At 40.0% G+C, this 25,880-nt stretch overlaps 2 protein-coding genes and 1 long non-coding RNA gene across 3 annotated transcripts in view; 1 reads left to right on the top strand and 2 right to left on the bottom strand.

Annotated features, from left to right (window-relative positions):
- Positions 1-5,342: 5,342 nt before the first annotated feature.
- On the bottom strand, positions 5,343-7,137 carry LOC111960259 (uncharacterized). Its single transcript, XM_023982183.1, has 4 exons — positions 6,965-7,137; positions 6,404-6,769; positions 5,803-6,153; positions 5,343-5,613 (listed from the first exon to the last, which is right to left on the bottom strand). Exons 1-4 carry the CDS (start codon positions 7,020-7,022, stop codon positions 5,489-5,491), a joined length of 900 nt encoding a protein of 299 aa, XP_023837951.1. The 5' UTR covers positions 7,023-7,137; the 3' UTR covers positions 5,343-5,488.
- Positions 7,138-18,124: 10,987 nt separating this feature from the next.
- LOC139023858 (uncharacterized) lies at positions 18,125-19,757 on the bottom strand. Its single transcript, XR_011475061.1, has 3 exons — positions 18,983-19,757; positions 18,725-18,786; positions 18,125-18,608 (listed from the first exon to the last, which is right to left on the bottom strand). It is a non-coding gene; the product is annotated as an uncharacterized lncRNA (long non-coding RNA).
- Positions 19,758-21,815: 2,058 nt separating this feature from the next.
- The window catches only part of LOC111960166 (dedicator of cytokinesis protein 11-like), a 133,369-nt gene continuing 129,304 nt past the window's right edge, over positions 21,816-25,880 (top strand). Inside the window, 1 exon segment of the mRNA XM_070437805.1 lies at positions 21,816-22,028. Within this exon segment, the coding sequence (XP_070293906.1) occupies positions 21,927-22,028 (102 nt within the window). The 5' untranslated portion in view covers positions 21,816-21,926.

Here is a 25,880-nt window from a genome sequence, read left to right on the forward strand (position 1 = left end):
GACTAAATACTTTTTTGCCTCACTGTGTATATTATATATATATATATATATTTTATATATATATATATTATAATATACAGTATATCACAAAAAGTGAGTACACCCTCACATTTCTGTAAATATTTGAGTATATCTTTTCATGTGACAACACTGAAGAAATGCACTTTGCTACAATGTAAGTAGTGAGTGTACAGCTTGTTAACAGTGTAAATTTGCTGTCCCCTCAAAAATAACTCACACAGCCATTAATGTCTAAACCGCTGGCAACAAAAGTGAGTACACCCCTAAGTGAAATGTCCAATTGGGCCCAATTAGCCATTTTCCTCCCGGTGTAATGTGACTCGTTAGTGTTACAAGGTTCAGGTGTGAATGGGGAGCAGGTGTGATAAATTGTGTCATCGCTCTCACACTCCCTCATACTGACTGGTCACTGGAAGTTCAACATGGCACCTCATGGCAAAAGAACTCTCTGAGGATCTGAAAAAAAGAATTGTTGCTCTACATAAAGATGGCCTGGGCTATAAGAAGATTGCCAAGACCCTGAAACTGAGCTGCAGACGGTGGCAAAACCATACAGCGGTTAACTGGATGTTCCACTCAGAACAGGCCTCGCCATGGTCGACCAAAGAAGTTGAGTGCACGTGCTCAGCGTCATATCCAGAGGTTGTCTTTAGGAATAGACGTATGAGTGCTGCCAGCATTGCTGCAGAGGTTGAAGGGGTGGGGGTTCAGCCTGTCAGTGCTCAGACCATACGCAATACACTGCATCAAATTGGTCTGCATGGTGTGTGTCCCAGAAGGAAGCCTTTTCTAAAGATGTGCACAAGAAAGCCCCGCAAACAGTTTGCTGAAGACAAGCAGACTAAGGACATGGTTACTGGAACATGTCCTGTGTCTGATGAGACCGAGATAAACTTATTTGGTTAGATGGTTCAAGCGTGTGTGGCGGCAACCAGGTGAGGAGTACAAAGACAAGTGTGTCTTGCCTACAGTCAAGCATGGTGGTGGAGTGTCATGGACTGGGGCTGCATGAGTGCTGGCGGCACTGGGAGCTACAGTTCATTGAGGGAACCATGAATGCCAACATGTACTGTGACATACTGAAGCAGAGCATGATCCCCTCCCTTCGGAGACTGGGCCGCAGGGCAGTATTCCAACATGATAACGACCCCAAACACACCTCCAAGATGACCACTGCCTTGCTAAAGAAGCTGAGGTAAAGGTGATGGACTGGCCAAGCATCGTCTCAGACCTAAACCCTATTGAGCATCTTGTGGGGCATCCTCAACGGAAGGTGGAGGAGTGCGCAAGGTCTCTAACATCCACCAGCTCCGTGATGTCGTCATGGAGGAGTGGAAGAGGACTCCAGTGGCAACCCTGTGAAGCTCTGGTGAACTCCATGCCAAGGAGGTTAAGGCAGTGCTGGAAATTATGGTGGCCACACAAAAATATATGACACTTTGGGCCAATTTGGACATTTTCACTTAGGGGTGTACTCACTTTTTTGCCAGCGGTTTAGACATTAATGGCTGTTGTGTTGAGTTATTTTGAGGGGACAGCAAATTTACACTGTTATACAAGCTGTACACTCACTACTTTACATTGTAGCAAATGTGTCATTTCTTCAGTGTTGTCACATGAAAAGATATACTCAAATATTTACAAAAATGTGAGGGGTGTACTCACTTTTTGTGATATACTATATAGTATATATTATATATATATATTAGGGACACGAAAAACATTGAGTAGAAAAATGTGTTTCCATTTTTTTTTTTCACTAAGAATGTCTACATGTTGTSTGGTTCTCTTTAGCCAATGTATCTACTCAAGTGAAAGGAACCAAGCCTGACATTGAAGGTAAGACATTTGAAAAGATGGTCTCTAAAAAAATTGACATGAAATTTTAAAAAATATTCTAAACGGGGCTCCACATGGAGGTACAGTTTTGTAAATGATATGTCTCGAGAATCAACCTGAAATGCTGAACTACATAACATTTGTTCTGGTTGTTATCATTATTATCCTGATAGTAACAAACATTCTCCTGACAATCTTGCGGAGGAGAGCGCTGCAAGAATGTAAGTAGTGTTCTAAAGTTTATCTTTAAAGAAAAAATGATTTAACCTTTATTTAACCAGAAAGGGTACATTGAGATTTGAAATCTCTTATTTTCAAGAGCATCCTGGCCAAGATAGGCAGCACAGTCATTACACAATTACAGACAGACAACATGAAAAACTACAAGTAATCTAGTAAAAACCATAGAATTCGCAAGAGTATAACAAAATCATAAAACAGCAAATTAAAAACATTGACAGGTCAGGGAATCAGTCTCAAAATCCTTAATCAGTGATTTAAAAACACCAATTGGGACAAGTTCTTCCAGTTTAAAAGTATTTTGTAAGGCGTTCCAAGACGATGGCGCAGAGTACATAAAAGTCCTTTTACCAAATTCAGCTCGGACATTTGGAACAGTTAGCAGGATAAGGTCCTGCTAACGAAGAGAGTATCCACCACATTTCTGAACAATAAAAATGGCCAAATAAAATGGTAGTAAACCCAAAATGGCTTTGTAAATAAAAGTATACCAGTGACTGAGCCTACGAGTGACTAGAGAAGGCCAGCCAACCCCCTGGTATACAAAGTGCAGTGGTGCGTAAGGGTTTTGCAGTTTAAAATAAATCTCAAAGCGCCATGGTAAAGGGTGTTAACTTTTACTGCCTACTCATCCCGGATCCAGGAGCACCCCCCACAGTAAAAAAGCTGACTAGCCTAGCATAGCGTCAGAAGTAAATACTAGCATCTAGATATCATTAAATCACAAGTCCAAGACACCAGATGAAAGATACAGATCTTGTGAATCCAGCCATCATTTCTGATTTTTAAAATGTTTTACAGGGAAGACACAATATGTAAATCTATTAGCTAACCACGTTAGCAAAAGACACCACTTTTTTTTACTCCACCAGTTTTTTACTCCATCAGTAGCTATCACTAATTCGACTAAATAAAGATATATATAGCCACTAACCAAGAAACAACTTCATAAGATGACAGTCTGATAACATTTATGGTATAGCATATGTTTTTTTAGAAAAAATTGCATTTTTCAGGTATAAATCACAGTTTACCATTGCAGCCACTATCACAAAACTCACCCAAAGCGACTAGAATAACTACAGAGAGCAACGTGTATTACCTAATTACTCATCATAAAACATTTCTTAAAAATACACAGCGTACAGCAATTGAAAGACACAGATCTTGTGAATCCAGACAATATTTCAGATTTTTTTATATTAGCATACCACATGAGCTAACATCACCCCAGCATTGATTCAAGGCAAAAAGAGCGATAACGTTATCACCACCAAAATATATTAATTTTTTCACTAACCTTCTCAGAATTCTTCAGATGACAGTCCTGTAACATCATATTACACAATGCATATAGAGTTTGTTCGAAAATTTGCATATTTAGCATCACAAATCGTGGTTATGTAATGTAATCAGTCAAAACATGGCATGCATTCTGGCCGGCGCCATCTTGGAAAGGCACCTAAGTTTACGATTATTTATCGATTAGATTGACTAAAAAAATACAGGTTGGAAGCTAATGAAGATGCATTGGTTATTAATGCAACCGCTGATTTAGATTTTTAAAATTAACGTTACTAGACATAAGTGTGCGTTACAGCCAGACTAGTGCCGAATAATGGCCGACAAATGCGTTTACATTTTCCACATAAATACGGATAAAATCATAAATAGCTCTTACTTTTGGACGAGCTTCCATCAGAATCTTGGGCAAGGTGTCCTTTGTCCAAAAGAATCGTTGCTTTGTTGTAAAACGTCCTCTTCAACTTCGGAACTAGCAGCTAACCTAGCTACGTGGCACACACATGTCCAAATCCTCAAAGCGCAAATACTACGAAAATTCGAAAATAGCAATATACTCGCATAAACTGATATAAATCGGTTTAAAATAACTTCGTTATGATGTTTCTAACACCTATATCGAATTATGACAGACGGATATATCTTAGGTCGATAACGAGAGCTTTTGAGCATGCCATTCTGATGTCTCCTTGCCGCTTGACGAGCGTCCAAAAGAACGGACACTCCATTGCCTTTTATAAAGTCTGAGAACACGTAGAGACTCCATTCACTTCTCATTGGTTACTGACATCCAGGGGAGGCGGGTGCAGTTCATTTCGACCCATAGGGACACAAGCGCTTTAAACTGATCTGAGAACAGAGCCTAGTTTTCTGACCTTCGCATGTCCTGTCATGATTTCGCTGTAGAAAGAGTTCTGGTTCACCACAAGACATAATTCAAACGGTTTAGAAACTAGAGTTGTTTTCTATCCATAGTAATAATAATATGCATATTGTACGAGCAAGAATTGAGTACGAGGCAGTTTAATTTGGAGACGCAAATGTTGAAGTTGAAACAGCACCCCCTGTAGTGACAAAGGTTATTGATCTCAAACACTGAGCGGAAGCATTCATATATAAAAGTAGCTGATACTAGCCTCCTTCTGGCTTCAAAAGAAAACAGAATTTATTCTAAAATAATCCCAACTTAAGCTTAAACTTTTTTGTAAATTAAATATGCAATTTAAAAGAGAACGTCATCAATTAAATTCCAAGATATTTAAGTGAGGTTACAGTCTCAATCTCATTGCCCTGACAGGTAGTAATAGGTTAAAGGTTCAGCGATCTTGTTCTTGCTTTAGAAAACACCATTAGTTTAGTTTTGTCAGTATTGAGGATCAGCTTCAATTGACACAAAGGTATGTGTGAAACAATATAAAAAGCAGTTTGCAAGTTCTGGAAAGCTTTTGAGAGAGACTTTGTCATGCCTTATACAAAATATGATATATGAATTCCATATATTGTAAGCATAAATTAATATTATATKATGTATGAATGGTAAACAATAATATACAAAAAGTATATGTTTTGTTTTTTAATTAAGAGTGACCAAGCACACTTCACCCACAGTCCAAGTGAGTAATTTAGTAATTGTGGATGAAGCATGTATCTCTCTGTCTTTATTTTAGAATCTGAACATGGACACCGAGAATTACGCTGCACTGAGCTTCTCAATGAACAGATCTGAGCGTGGAAGAGGGAGAGGGCAGGGTGGAGACGTTTCTGAGAAGCTCATTGTGTATGCTCCCATAAAGCAACAGCTGTGAAATAGTCTTGTTTGAATATATTATCCCATCATACTGTATCCACTGTAGAATTGTCAGTATTGAATAAAAATGTGCATATTATTTCAATAAAGATGATTTCATTTATTGAAAATCTGAACAGCAATATCTGCATCTTCAACGTGTCGAAAGGCTGAAATATGGGCATTTAACTTTACATTATGTTACCAAAGCTGACGAGCACTGAAACATTTGAAAAGACAGTAAACCACATTTGCATTTGTAACAGCTAAAGGACTGAGAAACTGAATTATTGATTTAATCTATTTCCTGATGAGGTAGATGATGAAGAAGATGGTCAGACAGCAGAGGAGAAATKCAYTTCTTATGATGGAGAAGAGGACAAGGATCCTCATATCCGCTTCAGTCGCCACCTGGATATCACCCCCTGAAAGAATGTCATGTTTTCTATTATACAGTAGAGGRTATTACAGTGTAATAGCATGTATTTTATTTTGCCTTTAATTGATCAGGTAAGTCATTGGGAACACATTGTGTTTTACAATAACTACCTGTATAACMAGAGTAAATATAACGTTTATGTCATTTTATTAACAAAGAAGCATAAGAGGTTTACCTTGAATGTCCAGCTTGGTCCCTTTCCCAAAGAGTATCTCCCCACATAAGGCCACAGCACAGTAGTAAGTCCCAGCATCAGASAGGCTGAGGTTCCTCTTGGGGAGGTTGTAGACACAGCTCTGTGTAGGAGACCCAGCCTCAGGGCTCTTCTCACACTGATCACTCCTGTCTCCATTGGTGTAAATGATTCCTGGACGGGATTCTCCCGAGCCACGTCTGAACCAATAGACACTGTGTTCTCCTGCACAGGTCTCCATGTGTATTGTACAGTTCAGAGTCACAGACTCTCCTGGCTGGACTGACTCAGACACAGACTGCTCTACAGCTGTCTCGCTGTTGGAGCCTGAATCTGAAAAGAGGGTTTAAATATGTCAGCAAATCTGTGTTAACTATCTATAACTTCCCGTAGCAAGTGTTCTTACTCATTGAGAGAATCATCTGAATGAGAGAACACCTGATATTAACTGTAAGACGCTTTTCCAGAAAGTTTTTTTATTTTTATTCTTAGGCTATCTAAGTACTACTCTCTATCTACAAATTCAGACTTTGTCTGAAAATATTTAAGGATTACTGAGGAAAAGAAATTCTCAGTACTGTACCTTTTATATTGAGAAAGGTTCCTTTTCCAAATTCCAACACATTCGAGTGTGCGCTCCCACAGTAGTACAAGGCTGAATCCGAGCTATTTATGTCTGAGATGCTGAGGTGATTTATTCCTTGGCCGCTTTGCACTGAAAATCGAGGGTTACCCTTGAATTCATGGTAAAATGTAGGAGCCTCGTCATACCTATAGACTGTTGAGATGACCTGAGGTTTTTCTCCCAAGGGTTGCTTGTACCAAGAGAAATGCATGGCCACGTCGCCTTCATAGAAGCACTGCAAAGTCACTGTGTCCCCAACATTGGCTGACGTGAGACCACTCGACTGTTGTATGGCTGAGGGCTCAGTCCCAGCTCGTGCATGAACTACAACAAAAGAAAAGACAACATCTTACACAAATATATTAACTGTTATATTAAAATACAATATTGGAATGCCTCAAAGTGTCAATCAAAATAAATTGTTTCATTGTACTCACTGATGAAGGCTATCGCTAAACGAGTAAAAAATTATATATAGAAACTGAACATGCCGTCATATTAAAAGTAAATAAAACATACCCATCTCTCCAAGAAGCAAACATGTGTACAGTGGTGCGAACATCTTAATAGCTGTCATCKTGTGTCTTGAGTGGAAAAATCTACCTCTGTAGAACAACACTTCTCAAATGAGGTTATTTAGTTTCTGAGACGCATTAAATAGTCTGCGGTATCTTATTTAGCATTTCAGCAGATTACAGGGTTTCCACAGTGAGCAGCGAGGATATGCTGAAGATAAACTGAGTGCTCCTGTGGTGACTTGACCTAACCCAGATTACAAGAGACCGGATGGACAGAGCTGAGCATCCTGTTGGGCTGGCACTACTGTGTTTATCTTCTATGATATATGCTTTCAAATTTAATGCAGCAAAGGTCAGAATTTCACTTTTTGAATGAAGAACCAAGTTTAGCAAAATCCTGGCATTCATTTTCTGAGGACAGATATTGTTGTCTTAACAACCCACTCCCCTTTAAGGACTGGGGAATGATCAAGGCCTTTTACACCTTGAGAAAGCCCAAGGATTTATAAAGTAATTGTTGTATACTTTAAATATCAATGTCGTTTTACATTTCTATTTCATCTATTCAATAATATCTCAATGATATTCTGATTATATTCTTCTTTTCAATGACATTCTGATTTAATCTCTTCAGTTTGCATTTAAAAGGAAAGGGTTAAAGCGGAGGAGATAAAATATCCAAACAATTTCTCTTTGGTGGTCTCTGGGGAGAAATGTAGCTAGATAGCTCATCATTGGCTAGGCCCTCAGAAGCTCGATAGAAGGCATCTGCCATTCAACCGTATTAGAGCAGAATTTTGGAGTGACAGTAGAATCAACCAATCACATTTTGACTTGTAATGGGTGGGACCATTTTGACAAAAACGTATGGGAACTCCCGCCATTCTCAAAGACCGACAGGTCACCACGCAATAACGAGCAGRAGTTTTTCCAGTCTAAGCTAGCTAGTTTTTTGTAGGCTACTGTGTGGCGGCTGCTGTAGAATTTGTTATTGAAGATGATGTTGATGCTAATTTGTTAACGTGARCCTTTTTTAGATTAAYTTTCAARAAGAAGTTGTTTCAAATGATCATCATCTGGTGAGTGTTTTTTTTTTATTGCAGCTCACTTGCTGTTGTTTACTATKTGTTTGAAAAMAATMTGTTATAAGTGTGAAACATTGTTGTATTTAACCTTTAGATCACTGGTTAGTGTGTGTGATTAATATGATAACGATGTTTGCAATGGGAAGTAATAGTTGTACATTTCGATTGGMAAYTGCTTAGCKTAATGGTTGTGTTTTTMTGWTCTTATGATTGGGACCTACTGGCTTATTATGTCCTCGTGAATGAACTGCTTATTCTTTAACATCATGCTGTGTGTGACTGCTGTCTTTCTATCAGTCTATGTGTTTTTTACAGAAAGTGCACTCTCCTACTGCTATTGCAGTCGCTGTCCTTTCAGCATCATGAGCCTGTCAAACTCACATCCTTTGATGTGCCACTGTTTTCTCTTTAGGTGATAGTGTGATAGTGACAGTGTTAGGCTACCATACTTTAGGTTGTGTAACCAATGTGGTTGTTGTTGGTAACATTAGTGCAGGTTCTGTGTCAGTTTTTCTAGATTTTTGAGTTCAGTACAACTTTGTGGAAGATTTTCCCCCTCTGAAGGGCTAGGTCCAGTAGCCACYGTTTGCCACTGCCTTCAGTAAGGTATACTATGCGTGAATTACAAGCCACTGCTCCTGCCAATCGCAACAGTTAAACAAACAACTCACAAAATAGAGCATGCTGGGAAATATGATATATTGTTCTATGTAGAACCCACCTTGCTTTCCAAAGAATCATCAAAAAACAGTTCTTAGGATAATAAAGTGCAACGATTCTCGTCCTGGGAAGATGAGGAGGAAGGATCGGACCAATACGCAGCGTGGTACGTATCCATAATACTTTTAATAAAGATGAACACGCGAACAAAAACGACAAACGAACAGTCCTGTAAGGTGAACACACAAAACAGAAAACAACCACCCAACAACASAGGTGGGAACAGGCTACCTAAGTATGGTTCTCAATCAGAGACAACGATAGACAGCTGCCTCTGATTGGGAACCATACCAGGCCAAACACATAGAAATACAAAACAAGGACAACATAGAACACCAGACATAGAATGCCCACCCAAACTCACGCCCTGACCAACCAAAATAGAGACATAAAAAGGATCTCTACGGTCAGGGCGTGAKATAAAGGTTCTAGCTATAGTCTTTTAAGTTACAAAGAACCCTTGTCTTTCAAAAATAGTTATTCTAATCAAAATTGTTCTTGTTAGAATCCTATTCCTCCGCAAAGAACCCTTTCGAAAATGTTTTTTCTAAGAGTGTAGAATATATAAACTCATCCGTTGGGGGTGTCTTACAGTGAGAACAGATTTAGATCCAGACCCTTTTAAAACTCTGTTATTTTAAAATGAACAAAATATGTTTGACCAACTGGTCTGTTGAAATACGTTTGATCAATTAAGAGCATTTACAATTCTGGGAACCTCWATGATGATAAACTACAGTCTACATCTCAAACATCTTATCATTCTCTCTATCAAACCAAATGCAAGAGTTGAAAATCAGTGGTTGGTGGTAATTTAAAAAATGTATCTGTGGTCATTGTCTGCAGCTATGGTTGTCACACTATGTCCCGCCCATAATCACAAATTACTTTCATCTCTCTTATTTGAAGATTCAGTCCTTCCTTCATGGTCTGGCAGTGTAGATCTAAACACAGAATGGAACGCATATATATACCAGCTCTCGTCCTCTACTGCTTATTGTATCTTCAGTTCACATTTTGTGATTCACCAATAGATTTGGTCTATCACATAGTTGTGACTGTGTTTACAGTGCCTTCGGAAAGTAATCAGACCCCTTGATTTTTTTCTCCACATTTTGTTACGTTACAGCCCTATTCTAAAATGGATTAAATTGTTTTTTTCATCAATCTACACACAATATCCCATAATAACCAAGCAAAAACATGTTTTTAGAAATGTTTGCTATTGTATTAAATATAAAAAACTGATATTTACATAAATATTCAGACCCCTTCCTCAGTACTTTGTTGAAGCACCTTTGGCAGCGATTACAGCATCAAGTCTTCTTGGGTATGATGCTACAAGCTTGGCACATCTGTATTTGGGGAGTTTCTCCCTTTCTTCTCTGCAGATCCTCTCAAGCTCTGTCAGGTTGGATGTGGGGCATTGCTGCACAGCTATTTTCAGGTCTCTCRAGAGATGTTCYATCGGGTTCAAGTCCAGTCTCTTGCTGGAAATTCAGAGACTSGTCCTGAAGCCACTCCTGCATTGTCTTGGCTGTGTGCTTAGGYTCGCMGTRCTGTCGGAAAGTGAACSTTTGCACCAGTCTGAGGTCCTGAGCACTCTTGAGAAGGTTTTCATCAAGGATCTCTCTGTACTTTGCTCCATTAATCTTTGCCTCGATCCTGACTTGTCCTTGCTGCTGAAAAACATCCCCACAGCATGATGCTGCCAACACCATACTTCACCGTAGGGATGGTGCCAGGTTTCCTCCAGATGTGACGCTTGGCATTCAGAGAATCTTGCTTCTCATGGTCTGAGAGTCTTTAGGTGCCTTTTGGCAAACTTCAAGTGGGCTGTCTTGTGCCTTTTACTGAGAAGTGGCTTCCGTCTGGACACTCTACCAGAGAGGCCTGATTGGTGGAGTGCTGCGGAGATGGTTGTCCTTCTGGAAGTTTCTCCCTTCTCCACAGAGGAAATCTAGAGGTCTGTCAGAGTGACCATCGGGTTCTTGGTCACCTCCCTGACCAAGGACCTTCTCCCGATTGCTCAATTTGGCCGGGTGTCCAGCTCTAGCAAGAGTCTTGGTGGTTCCAAACTTCTTCCATTTAAGAATGTTGGAAGCCAGTCTGTTCTTGGGCACCTTCAATGCTGCAGACATTTTTTGGTACCATTCTGCAGATCTATGCCTCGACACAATCCTGTCTCGGAGCTATACCGACAATTCCTTTGACCTCATGTGTTGGTTTTTGCTCTGACATGCACTGTCAACTGTGGGAACTTATATAGACAGGTCTGTGCCTTTCCAAATCATGTTCAATCAATTGAATTTACCACAAGTGGACTCCAAACAAGTTGTAGAAACTTCTCAAGCATTTTGGGGTGGCAGGTAGCCTAGTGGTTAGAGCGTTGGGCCAGTAACTGAAAGGTTGCTAGATCGACTCCCCGAACTGACAAGCTCGTTCTGCCCCTGAACAAGGCAGTTAACCCCCAGTTCCTAAGCCGTCAATGTAAGTAAGAATTTGTTCTTAAAACTTCTTAAGGATAGGGGGCAGTATTTTGACGTCCGGATGAAAAGCGTGCCCAAAGTAAACTGCCTGTTACTCAGGCACAGAAGCTAGAATATGGATATAATTTCTAGATTTGGATAGAAAACACTCTAAAGTTTCGAAAACTGTTAAAATAATGTCTGTGAGTATAACATAACTGATTTGGCAGGCGGAACCCCATGGACAAACCATCCATGGGGGGAAAAAATTTAGGTCATAGGATTTCCCAATGGTTTTCCATGGGAAGCCCTATTTATGAGGAACCTGGTTGCAGTTCCTATGGCTTCCACTAGATGTCAACAGTCTTTAGAAATTGTTCAATAAATTAATCATTTAAATGATCAATGGAACCAGGATGCACCGGAGCTCAATTTCAATGCTCATAGCAAAGGGTCTGAATACTTATGTAAATAAGGTATTTCTGTTTTTATTTTTAATAAATTAGCAAACATTTCTAAAAACCTGTTTTCGCTTTGTCATTATGGGGTATTTTATGTAGATTGTTGAGGAAATTGTGTTATTTAATCCTTTTTAGAATAAGGCTGTAACATAACAAAATGTGGAAAAAGTCAAGGGGTCAGAATATCTTCCGATGGCCCTGTAGGTGTTTATATCATGTGCATGAAGAACACTTTTTATTCACAACTGTTTCTAAACTTTTGTTTTCTCTCTTTCAGATCGGACCCATGCTGTGTCTGTCTCTCCGTCACCGTTAGTGGTGGTCCATCCAGGGGATAATGTCACCCTCAGTGGTGGTCCAGCCAGGCAGTGGTGGTTCTAGCGTGTATGGCTCCCTGGGCGAACCCCCTTTTCAGCTCCCCCCCACGCAAAAAAAGCACCATTCTGCACTAACTGTCATTTTTATTCAGACATTTGGAACAACACAAATAAATAATCATAACATTTAAAACTATATAAAAATATATACAAAAATAAGACTCATAAATATCAAAAAGAAGTAACAAAGACAAATAGAAACAAATTGTAGTATATAAATACAAATAAAAAAGAGAATTTAATTATTACACTATTACCCTATTGCTAATAAAAAACACACAAATAAAACTAAACTGCACAAATCCTATATCACACAAATACACAAATAGAATAACACATGTCATGACATTGGCCTGGGGGTAGGTTTATGACAGTCATAAATACCTCTTCCCCCCCCTTTCCTCTCCCTACTCTACTGATGTGACATTAGAAAACCCCTTGGGTTAACATAGAGATTCTGGGAACATCAGAAGTTGGGGGGAAATGAACTATATTCTGGTAATCCGACCAAGTGAACATATGCGGTGGTACTTAAGGTATATTATGTCAGTTCGGTTGTCATCTGACACATTCTCATCAATGATAGAATTACATAAACTCTACTGTGGAAAGTCTGCACATCAGAGGTATCGGATTCACATGGAATTGTTGTTTAATTCAAATGTTTGAATATGAAATTATTTGTGAAGAGATTAAATGTAATTTTAGCTTCCAAATGAGAGATTTGGGTTTTCATAAGTTTAGGGCTCTGTTCAACCAGTGGCCCGCCCCTGTGAAGAGACATGGGTTAAAAACTTTTCAGACACACCCTTCTCCCTCCACTATATAAGTTACAAAAATGTAACTTCCTGTTCCGAGGATGTGAGGACGACGGTCCTATGTCAGAATGGTTCAGATAATAACTACAGAACGAAGCCAACATCAGCATGAGCTTTGGTTGCGAATGGTATGAACTTTGAACTCTTATTCACTACAGAAGTGATACCTCCTAGCCGTTGAGTTAGCAACAGCTGCTGCATACGCAGGTTAGGAAGGACAGACAGAGTATCCCGTCTATTACACAACGCCGTTACTACAACGTATCCAATTTACCAGCAGAGACATTCTTCAAAGGACAAAGGACTCGGTTGGGCAACACGGCCTTCCATCTACCACCAACCTACCGAAGCGCAGCTCAGAGGAAATATTTATTGCATTTTCCTTTTCCAAATGGCCGGTAATTTAGAAAGCATAAGATATTGTATTTACGAAAGCACAGCTTCGCCCTTTGTTCCTCAGTCTTCCTGCTCTTTCACTCAAACCCAGCCTCTTTTCTTTTGTGTAACAAGCTGTCATATCTGTTCCGCCCGCTAGGGACGTTTTCCTTTATGACGTAATTTGTAATCAAGGTATGATTTATTCTGTGTATATGTAATTCTGTGTGATTTAGTTAGGTATTTAGTAAATAAATAATTAAACCCAATTTTGTATTGCTGATTCAACTTGTTAGCCAGGGTTCGTGAAGATAACCAAGAATTTACAACTTTCAGATGAGACTAAAATAAGGTGACGATTAATATTGACTGCTATTGATGTAAAATATTACTAGGTCTTTAAGAGTTTTTTCGGAAGATAACAGCTCTATAAATATTATTTCGTGGTGCCCCTCCTCTCTAGTTAATTACATTTACATGATTAGTTCAATCAGGTAATATTAATTACGGGAAAAGTGTTTTATAGAATAGCATGTCATAACACTTAATCCGGCATAGCCAAAGACACGACACACACATATAAAGAAGATACCTGATTATTACACTATTGCACTTCAAAAAAGAAACACCAGACCCCTACCAAGTTTAAGTTTTGTCACATGCACAAGTACAGTGAAATGCTTAACTTGCAGGCTCTACCCAACAGTGCAGTAATCAATATCAAAATAGTACAAATAATAAACAATTATATATAATGATAAAGAAAACACAAGAAATAAGAAATAAAAGAGGGATAAAACGAACTATACTACTACACTAACTATATACAGGGTCAGTGCATATACCAAATGTACAATGTGTAGGGTTTCTGGAGTAATTTGAGGTAGATACACTATGTACACGTAGGTGAGGGATTAGGAGAAAGTTACTGGTAGCAGGATAAATAATAATAGTAATAGTAAACATTATGGCAGCAGCATAAGTGGTGGGTGGGGGTGTGCGTGGTGGTGAGTGTGTGCATGGTGGTGAGTGTAAGTGTTTGGGTGTTAGTGTGATGTGAGTGTGTATTTGTGCCAGAGTGTCAGTGTAGGCGTGATCTACTCGTGGTAATATATGCATGTGAACAGGAGTAATAGTGACCAATAGCAGGATAAAATATATACTAATGTTAATGCCAATAAATAATCAATGAACAGCAGTGTAGTGGTGGTAATATAAATCTAATCAATAATCATTTTAGTAGCAGCGTGGGTGTGAGGGGGAGCAGTAGTTGTTTAACAGTCTTATCGCCAGGGGATGGAATCTTTTTAGGTGTCTGTTGGGCTGAGCCTTGATGCACCAGTATCATCTGCCGGACAGGAGCATGGAAAACAGTCCATATTTCGGGTGGCTGGAGTCTTTGGCAATTTTTCAGATCTTTCTCAGATAATGTGCAACATTTTCCGGGCCTTTCTCAGTTTGATGTGCAAAGTATGTGTAGAATACAAACAAGGTAAAATCATTTCCAAAAACCTAAAGCAGAGATTATCAACGAGATTTAGCTGCAGGCAAAAACAAATCTTAAGGGAATGGTCAGGGGGTTGGAACAAAATTACAAATCATTTGTAGATTGCAAATTGAATGCAAGAAGCCCAAACACTAAAACATAATTATCACTTGGAGCTGATTTGCTGGTGTTTTTACAGTATTTTATGTCCAACAATAACAAAATTGATGCAGCATCCTGTAAAGACACATGACTAACTGGTGTGAGGAAGTAGTCCTTGAGGTTGTTGCGCACGTCTGTAGCAACTCCAGATGCCCTGTCTGCTGACATGTTTCTTGGGTCCAGGAAGCTGGATGTATGTGCGGTGGATGTATGTGCGGTGGATGTACCGTGTTGATAACTAAATTGTCAGTTTCTGTGGTCCAAAGGTAGTTGTGGAGGGACATTCACAATGGACTCTCCTTTCTCTGGGGCAACATCAACGGCTCGTCCCAGGACCCTCCATCTTGCAGCAAGAATCCCAAAGCGGGTTTCTGAAATTCTTTTGGCTTGAGTGGCAGTAGTTGTAGATATTCTTGGCTTCATCAAGGGCAGAGGAACCTGAAGAAAATGTCTATTAGTATTGCACATGAACATGAAGGCTATCAAATGTGTAGTGTAACAACTATAGCCTATGCTTTGGACATAGGCACCCATCCTCTTACTGGGATGCCAGATACATTTTATGTGAAGCATATAATTACCACGTCTATATTGGTATAATTTTCACATCATATGTAGTCACATGAATTTAGCCTATCTTACCTGGATATGGTCGCATCAGGTTTACCCTCAGAGGGAATGCCTCATCTCCCACTAAGACATGGGGGTTTGGTGTTTGGGTCCCCGGCAAGCATGCTGGCCTTAGCGGGAGTGGGCCTGCAATGAGTTGAGAGCTGAACTTGCTTCTTGAGAAGTTCCCGCATCTCTCTCCTGACCATATGCACCCCGTCGATCATGGTGGAGCGGTAATTTGCATCGCAGACTGCACTACACAAGGCAGGACTTCCTCTCTGGGTGGAATGCAATGACAATGTGGGCAAAAGTGCGCGCTGCCCCAAAAAACATGACTCTGCCCTTGCACTTGCACACACGTCGATCGACGGAGGGTGAACAGGAGTGGAGCATTATGTTATGGGGGAAACACCAACAGAATGAAACAAGTAAATTATATGTCAGTCTCATTCACTATCATTCACACAAACATGCTCTAACTGACGTGTAACACCTGACAGTTTAGTATGGATCACATGAGACACTCCAATTAGATTGATATGTTACGTTTTGTATGGTATGTATTAATTTGTGGGTGTCCATCATCCATGGTGTATGTTACAAATTGCAATTCGTACAATATGTTACAAATTGTAATTCGTACAATATGTAAACAATTAGGTTGCAAATTCCCATTCGTTGTGGCTAATGTTAGCTAACGAGCTGGGTGACTATCGCTAACGTTAGCTAGGTGGTTAAGTTGCTAAAATGCTAAAGTTGTCCGTGATGAGATTCAAAAACGCAACCTTTGGGACGCTAGACGTTCATGTTATACGCCTACCCATCCAACTCGACCAACCACCCTACTTTTGTTTTTCCTTTAAGTATCCTTCTTATGTAACCATACCAAATGTTACATATCATACTAATTTGAGTGTTACGGATTTACAATGACTATGTTGCATCTAGTCTATGAGACCAGGTTGACCTGGGTGGGTAGGCCTCTTAGCTGTAAACATTGATACAAATTATATTGTCACGTTCTGACCTTAGTTCCTTTTTTATGTCTTTATTTTAGTTTGGTCAGGGCGTGAGTTGGGGTGGGCATTCTATGTTGTTTTTCTATGTTTTGTTCTAGTCGTTATATTTCTATGTGTTTGGCCTAGTATGGTTCTCAATCAGAGGCAGGCGTCGATCGTTGTCTCTGATTGAGAATCATACTTAGGTAGCCTGTTTTCCCACTATGGGTTGTGGGTAGTTATTTTCTGTTTAGTGTTTTTGTTTGCGCCTTACAGAATTGTTCGTTTGTCGGTTTGTTGTTTTTGTTCAGTATTCATTCTTTATTAAATTATTATGAATATGTACCACGCTGCACTTTGGTCCTTTTCTCCTTCCACCATCGACAACCGTTTACATATATTTTAAACTGTAAACAAATTATTGTAGTTCAAGAATGAACATGTCATTTTAGTCCAGGACTAGGCATAATCTGTGTCTGGGAAACTGGCCCATGTGATAAGATAGAGGCTATGTAGCATGCAGTATGTCAGTGGACTGTGTTTCTAATTATCATGGTCGTGATCAACAATATAAACATGAGAGAAAACACACTGACACCACATAGACATCCTGCTGAAACTACATAGTGAGTGAAAGGCCAACCAGGCCTGTCCAAAGCAAAGAGATGGCCTCATCTTGATGTCACAGCAGACCAGTGTTCAGGTACTGGTGAACAGCTCACTGAGTGAATGATGCGTGGGTGGGTTTAGCATGATATCAGTAGGTTGTGTCCGCAAAAGCCCTCTGCACACACATTCATACAGACATACTGTATGTACAGAACACAAGAGAAGGAAGATATTTATTAATGCAAAAAGGCACATTCTGTACACAGGGATTTTAGGAGAGCAGTTAAATCAATTAAGACTTACAGCATAATGAAGCATGATGATGCTCAATTGAATTAGAAGTCACAGGCTAATATTTTTTAAATGCAATACGAGCAACAAAGCTATCTCAATAAATCATCATTTACAAAGCATAGTGATGATACAGTATCTCCTACTTTACTCCAAAACCCATCTCTAGTCTATTGACACTGTCCTTAGCTTTATCTATTTCCTGGTGAGGTAGATGATGATGAAGATGATCAGACAGCAGAGGAGAACTCCAGTTCTTATGATGGAGAGAAGGACCAGGATTGTCATCTGTGGATCAAAGTCACAATATGAAAGAATAAAATATACTGTACCACTCCAACATAGTGCTGTGGGCAGTAGTTGATACAGCGAATCACTCATTAACTGTAATGTCTGTCTTTTTAAAATAGCATATGGATTAGGAAATGGAGTCTACCTTCAACATCCAGCTTGGTCCCTTTCCCAAAAAGTATCTCCCCACATGAGGCCACAGCACAGTAGTAAGTCCCAGCATCAGAGAGGCTGAGGTTCCTCTTGGGGATGTTGTAGACACAGCTCTGTGTAGGAGACCCAGCCTCAGGAATCTTCTGACACTGATCACTCCTGTCTCCATGGGTGTAACCGAACCGAAATGTGCACTCCGCATTTAACCCAACCCCTCTGAATCAGAGAGGTGCGGGGGCTGCCTTAATTGACGTCATTGGTAGCCGGGGAGCAGTTGTTGTGGGGGTTAACTGCCTTGCTCAAGGGCAGAACGGCAGATTTTTCTACCCTGCTGYCTCAGAGATTCAAACAAGCAACCTTTTGGTTACTGTCCCAATGCTCTAACCACTAGGCTACTTGCCACCCGTGCTCTGCACCTGAGTGATTCATCAACGAAGAATTAGGAAAATATGCCAATGCAGTGACAGTCTCTTCAGCTAGGCCCCTGCAAAGGCATCTTACAGAAATGAGAAATGTGCAAAATACTGACACAGTCAAGCTGAAAGTGGAGGTCAGAAGAGGGGTGGGGCTTAACTTAGAATGATGCTGATTGGAGGACTGCCACATCCTGTCTATATGACACACCAGAGTAGATGGTTTCTTCCTCTCTTTGTTCTCTCCTCTGTTTCCTGGGCTTAGTACTGTTCTTTTCAGTAAACATCAGGGCAGCATAGTTCAGGCCATCATCGTCACCGTGGAACTATGGGGATGAAACACAGACTCACTCAATTCAGACTCTGGGTTAAATCTAATGCTGTAATAGTTTGCTTTAATACTATTATCCAGTCTCACTCTTGATACAGCAATTCTGCTAACCTGTTGGTCTGACGTGTTGGCATGAGGATTCCCATACTGGCTGTGCTGAGAAGGGGTCCCTGCTAAAAGATGAATGACAAAACATTCAAAACACTTGAAACATACTACGTATGTKATATTTTCTGCTTCAAAATGAAGTAGCTATGAAAGATTATTAATTAAAAATCTACTATGAAAGAAAGGTGATAGATTTACATATTGATATTTCCTACCATTTGAGAGAAAATGTGTGGTGAATTTTGATTATGCACAGCTTACCTTCGATGTCCAGCTTGYTCCCGTTCRCAAACAGTATCTCCCCACATGAGGCCACAGCACAGTAGTAGGTCCCAGCATCAGAGAMGCTGAGGTTSCTCTTGGGGAGGTTGTAGACACAGCTCTGTGTAGGAGACTCAGCCTCAMGGCTCTTCTCACACTGATCACTCCTGTCTCCATGGGTGTAAATGATTCCTGGATGGGATTCTCCTGAGKCATGTCTGAACCAATAGACACTGTAATGTACAGTTCAGAGTTACAYAGTCTCCTGTCTGGACTGACTCAGACACAGGCTGCTGGACTCTAAACCTCAAGAGAGTGATGGAGTAAGATCATAGTGTGTAAATTGTATTGGTCTGGTATATTCATTCAGCGCCAAAGTCTAAGGTATATTTCTAATTTAATGGTGCAAAATTTAAAATCCCAAATTAGGGAAGGAAGTTAAGTTGCCTTTGACAATCAAAACAGTTCCTTCTCCAAATTTGACTTCACCCACTAACATAGCACCACAGTAGTATGTCCCATGGCTTTGTCTTGGAGATGGTCAGGTTAAAGCTGTCAACTCCTCTCTTCACACTCAGATGTTTAGTCTCAGTAAAGTCATTGGTAAAGTAAAAACTACTTTGGCCACTGTAAAGTGWRGATGRCATGAGAAGMGGTTTCTGTCCAAGAGTCTGCTTGTACCAAAACAACATTGGTATTCACGTCAGTTGGCCAAAAGGAAGTGATATTCCCACTACCTCCCATCTCAGTAACCATAACAGCGTCTGGTTGAACATCATTCTTGGTAAATGCAAAAACTGTCAAAGCAAACAAACAATATAGATCATCAAGATGAAGATTGAAAAACATCTCAAATACTTGCTACAAAGTCATTCAAAWGGTTTCTAAACYCCAATAATATGTAGATTAAAAAAWATATATATATAAATTCAAATTTCTTACCAGAGTTGGCATAAAACAAAAAGATGTCCCAATGTCTGATCATCATTGTAACGTCAACCTTGCTGCACTGTATAGAATGAGGGTCTGACAACGGGGCACCTGTTATATTCACAAACACTCYCATTAACATCTGCTAACCATGTGTATGTGACCAATAAAATTTGATTTGATTTGATATGATGACACTTTACATAGCCTTTATGAAATGTAGGAGGGAACACTGAAACGAGAGATTGTATTGGCTGTTTGAACAATAAAAAAAAGTACTGTGTAGCAAATAGGTCATCTGGTTTAACACAGTTTGAGCAGCCTAGATATTTTGTTTTAAGATGACTATGTAAAGCAACTCAGAGTTATTGGATCAAGGCAATAAAATATTGGTTTGATACGTCTGGTTATACTGTATATAAAAACCTTTACTTCAATCAGTTCTCTTTGGATGTTTGGACAGGAAACAGTGAAGTATCTCTACTGAGTATATCTACTGCCTCTAATACTACAGACCCCAACCCAGCCCAGCTCAAGGGTTAACGTTTTCCGTAATGTAAATATGCCCCCCACTGCATAAAAGCTGCATTTCTGGCTCTTGGTTTTCGTCATAGGCCTCCAACATTAAATACTGTTATTAGTTGTCATAGCATTAGCATTGAATAATATTTTTGTTGGCCTAATTTCAAACCTGTGTTTGTTACCAATATATTTTTTGTTACTCATGTAAAACCAAATCCTCTAACTAGCCTCACTAGTGCCACTCTGCATGTCCCCTATACATTTCCTACGAGTGTAATGCAAGGCTTTGAAAACTTAGCAGATGTCTTTTTTGGTAATTGCAAGACACCAGAATGGTTTACAGTTCACTTACCAGGTATTGTGTTGGGAGAATTCCGTTGGACCTCTCACAGTGGAGGTTCTCATCACCTTACCAATGCCTCACTGCTTATGACCCGGTGGCTGTATAAGGCACTACTGCCATTTGGAACAACACAACATAGAGAAGATTGACATTTACATCTCCAATGTTTTTTATTTATTTGAGCAAATATATGGGTAGGCCTTCTATACCCCTATTGGTACAATTAATCCTCAAACACATTCAGCCCACAGATATAAATAGTTGGATGATGACAAGGCATAGTGGCATCAGGATGTGGCTCACATACTTCTCTGAATCACGTTATCCAGAAACTAACTGTTTGTCTCTTGGTTGCCTTGACTTTAATGGTTTATGTGGCTAATCGGAAGCAGGCAAACTTAGCACTCAGAACAACAGGCCTTGTGTTCTGGAATCTAATCTGATTACTAGAGAGCATGTGGTATGACCTCTTATGAGAGTAATGTAATTAAATACCATTATTAAATAGGCTACATGTACACTATTACCTATTAGTTGTTATGAGTGCAAATCAATTGAACTTTTTTGTAATCATTCGGGGTCTGAAAGGAAGAAAATAAAAATAGTTTAAACCCTACAGAATTTGAACTGTATGACTGCTGTGGTTCTCATCTTTGTCCACTAAAGAGCGACATTCTCTCATATATAATCTATGAACAGATGATGATTTTCTCACTTTTTATGCCCGGGTTGGTGTATAGATAATACGAATTTACTCCTGCAACCTACCCAAAAATACCAATACGATAATCTCCAATGAAAAGGAGGCAAACACATACCATTATAGTATTACAATAATAACCTAAACTTTTCCATCCAAAAAATACAACTGTGAGTGTATCCTGAATATTAGTACAGGTGATCATGCAATTTGTAGTTGACCATTTCTCACAGTGGTTAGTCAGGTAGTTGAGGTGTGCGCCAATGGTGTATACCTATCCGTCTCAGGGAGGAGAGAAGGGAACAGGCAGAAGGAGGCGCACGAGATGCTCTAGAGGCTGTTCGGTCCACCACCAGCCCCGCCTCACAACGCCACCGCTGCCTGACCCACCCGCCCCATCTGTCAGTTATACCGGGACTTAGGTGGTGGTTTTCACGGGAAAGATAGCTATGTCGGAGGTACGGAAATTTACCAAAKGGTTGAGTAAACCTGGAACGGCGGCGGAACTTAGGCAAAGTGTCTCGGAGGCTGTGAGAACATCGGTGATTGTGGTTAGTATGTTGGCTTATTATCTCAACTTCAGTTAGCTGGTAGCTAAGGTACCTTGCTGTCCATACCCGCTCGCTCACTTTACTACGGAACCATAGCGCCAGAGTCCGGTCCGGTTTCATCCAGAAAAGTCTTTGTATACTTTTAGTTTATAACGTTACTTGAATGTCCGAAAGACATTGTTTACAGTTTTATCGAAGACGCGTGTCAGCGAGTCTCACCATTCCCCATATGTCACCCACTGAGCAGAGCTTGCCACATTTGATTACAAGTGGCAATTTAAACTTGCGTATGATGTCGTAATTATCTGGAAATTAATACATTTCGTTAGGCAGAAAATGACCATATTTTAAAAAGGATCATGTGTATATATAAAGTAAGTATCGTATTGCGATATATGTGTCCTTTTTCTGTGGCTATGGTGTGTAGCGCACAAGAGAGAACACATGGTATTCCATGCCTCTTGGCATCAGGTCTTGGCTGCAGCGCCTTTTGTGCGCTCGCAGAATGTGCAGTGCCAATTCTGAGTTGGCCAGCGACACTGTATGGTTACCCAAGATCCCATTCCCTTTTCTTTCATCCTGCTCCTTTCTATGCTGGGTGGGTGGAATTAATATTTTTAATGGCCCAAGCATGTACAGGATTATTGATCCTGATGGTCTTTGATGATAGACCTACAATAACAGTTCAGTCTTTACAGGAGCCTTTTCCCTTTCTTTGTTGAAAGGACAATAGTGCTGTAGGCTATGTCATGGATCGTGATTTGAGCACTAGTTGTGGTTTGTAGTTTGGTTGGCTGCTTGTAGCATTGGCTTAAACCCTGCTATGATGCAGGGAATTGGCTTGAGATTAATTGCACACAAAACTGATGAAGCACTTCAGATGTAATCATTCACAGAGGGCTTCTTTGGGTTCTGTGTGTSTGTGTTTCTTTCTGATGTCAGTGTTTTTGCAAGAGATTGCTCTCCTCTGACATCAAAAGACGCATGACCTTTCGGGGTGACTCATGACCTCGTGATTTGTCATCATGGGATTTCTCCACTGTAAAATCTCCCACACTGTCGATGTCATCTGATTCACCAGGTCTCTTTCTCATATGTGACACAACCAACACACAAACCCAGCCAAGACAACATTCAGTGGACTTTTGTAAACCTGCCTTTGCCCAGACCCTTTTTTAAATTATTAACAAACATCTCCAGTCAAGTCTTATGACAATGACGCAGTGAAGGCAACAGGCGTAGTCATCTTGTGATGAGATTTGATGCTGCCTGATGTGTGCTAGGCAACACAGGTTCCCGGAGTGTGTGTTGTGTCTGGTTAAGCGGATGATCCTCGGGGTAACGGTCGATGTGGTAACAGAGAACAAGCGCTGTTTTGTGGAGGTTGCCTAGCCAGCGGTGATTCTCTGGAGGCATGCTCCAATCATGCTTCGTGTGTGTGTGTGTGTGTGTGTTTGGTCTGTCTATCTGTCACATTTGTCAATGGGGCTTCTTGTTTTATTCTTCTTCCTGGCAATCCACGTTTTCTGCTCTTTCCATCCTTTCCACTTTCCTTTTTTAAACTGCCCAGCTGGTGCGTCTAGGAACAACTTTTCCTACGTTCAGTTGGGAGGGCTAGGTAGCCTATTCCTTTTATTATGGGGTCTGTTCTCTGTGATCTGAAAAGGAGTGGATTGGCTCAAGTAACAGCTTAACATAAGCCTAGTAGTAGTATATTACTGAGGCCCACCAGCTTCAACTCGCAGTCCTTTCAGATCATAAGACATTGGGACGTTTTGAACAGTAGCTGAAGTGAAACTACTGTACGTGTCTGAGGTCGCAAGAAGGCTCTTGGCGAATCACAAGGTGTTGTTTTGATCAAATATACAGTGCCTTCAGAAAGTAGACTTTTTCCACATTTAGTTGTGTTACAGCCTGAATTTTTAAAATTGATTAAATGTAGATTTGTTTTGGGGGGGGTCACTCGGCTACACACAATACCCCATAATGTTATAGTGGAATTAAATTCTTTGAAAATGTTGCACATTCATAAAAAATTTAAAGCTGAAATGTACTGAGTTAATAAGTATTCAACCCCTTTGTTAAGGCAAGCCTAAATAGGTTCAGGAGTAAATATTTGCGTAACAAGTCACATAATAAGTTGCATGGARTCACTCTGTAATAARAGTGTTMAACATGARTMTTGAATMACTACCTCATCTCTGTACCCCACACATACCATTATCTGTAAGGTCACTCAGTCGTGCAGTGAATTTCAAACACTGATTCAACCACAAAGACCAGGGAGGTTTTCCAATTCGACACAAAGGGCACCTATTGGTAGATGGGTAAAAAATAAATGAAATAAAGCAGACATTGAATATCCCTTTGAGCATGGTGAAGTTATTAATTACACTTTGGATGGTGTATTCACTACAAAGATGCAGGCGTCCTTCCTAACTTGCCGGAGAGGAAGGAAYCCGCTCAAGGATTTCACCATGAGGCCAATGGTGACTTGTTACAGAGTTTAATGGCTGTGATAGGAGAAAACTGAGGATGGATCGACAACATTGTAGTTACTCCACAATACTAACCTAATTGACAGCATGAAAAGAAGGAAGCCTGTACATGATAACAAATATTTTTTACAAAACATCCTGTTTGCAAAAAGGCACTAAAGTAATTCTGGCAAAGATATGGCAAAGCAATTAACTTTTTGTCTTGAATACACGGTGTTAGTTATGTTTGAGGCACATCTAATACAACACATTACTGAGTACCACTCTCTATATTTTCAAGCATACTGGTTGCTGCATCATGCTATGCTTGTAGTCGTTAAGGACTGGGGAGTTTTTCAGGATAAAACATAATAGATCTAAATGGAATGGAGCTAAGCACAGAGAAAATCTTAGAGGAAAACCTGTTTGTCTGCTTTCCACCCGACACTGGGAGATGAATTCACCTTTCAGCAGGACAATAACCTAAAACACAAGGCCAAATCTACACTGGAGTTGCTTACCAAGAAGACAGTGAATTTTCCTGAGTGCCAAGTTACAGTTTTGACTTAAATCTACTTGAAAATCTATGGCAAGACCTGAACATGTTTTTCTAGCAATGATCAACAACCAATGTGACAGAGCTTGAAGAATTTAGAAAATAATAATGGGCAAATGTTGCACAATCCAGGTGTGGCAAGCTCTTAGGGACTTACCCAGAAAGACACAGCTGTAATCGCTGCCAATGGTGCTTCTACAAAGTGTAGACTCGGGGTTGAATACTTATGTAAATTAGAAAATGTCTGTATTTCATTTTCAATACGTTTGCAAAAATGTCTAAAAACATGTTTTTATTGTGTGTAGATGGGTGAGAGAAAAAATGTGAATTAAACCATTTTAAATTCAGGCTCTAAGACAAAATGTGGATAAGTCAAGGGGTATGAATACTTTCTGAAGGCACTGTAGCTATATGAGAGTGTGTATTAGTGCTGAGCGATTAACCAAAATGTTATTTATTTTCTTGTTTTTTTAAACTAATTGACCAACTCGGTTCAGTTATTTGAATTCCATTTAGTTTTTTTTTCTTTTCGTGAGGGCAATGCATAGTGTTTCTAGAGATTAATCAAATCAAGCCTGAACTGTGCGATGTAGTAGGCAGTTGTAGTTTCCAACAGGTCAATATTTTACATAGTTTAGCGCAGAAAACATGCTAATTATCTACAATTAACTTAATCCATTGTGTACCTACTTGTTCGGTCTGAGACGGAGAGAAGAGAGTGTGTGATGGGGAGGGAGTTGTGCGATGGGGAGGGAGTTGTGCGATGGGGAGGGAGTTGTGCGATGGGGAGGGAGTTGTGCGATGGGGAGGGAGTTGTGC

This window comes from Salvelinus sp. IW2-2015, linkage group LG37 (assembly GCF_002910315.2).
Source record: "Salvelinus sp. IW2-2015 linkage group LG37, ASM291031v2, whole genome shotgun sequence".
NCBI lineage: Eukaryota > Metazoa > Chordata > Actinopteri > Salmoniformes > Salmonidae > Salvelinus > Salvelinus sp. IW2-2015.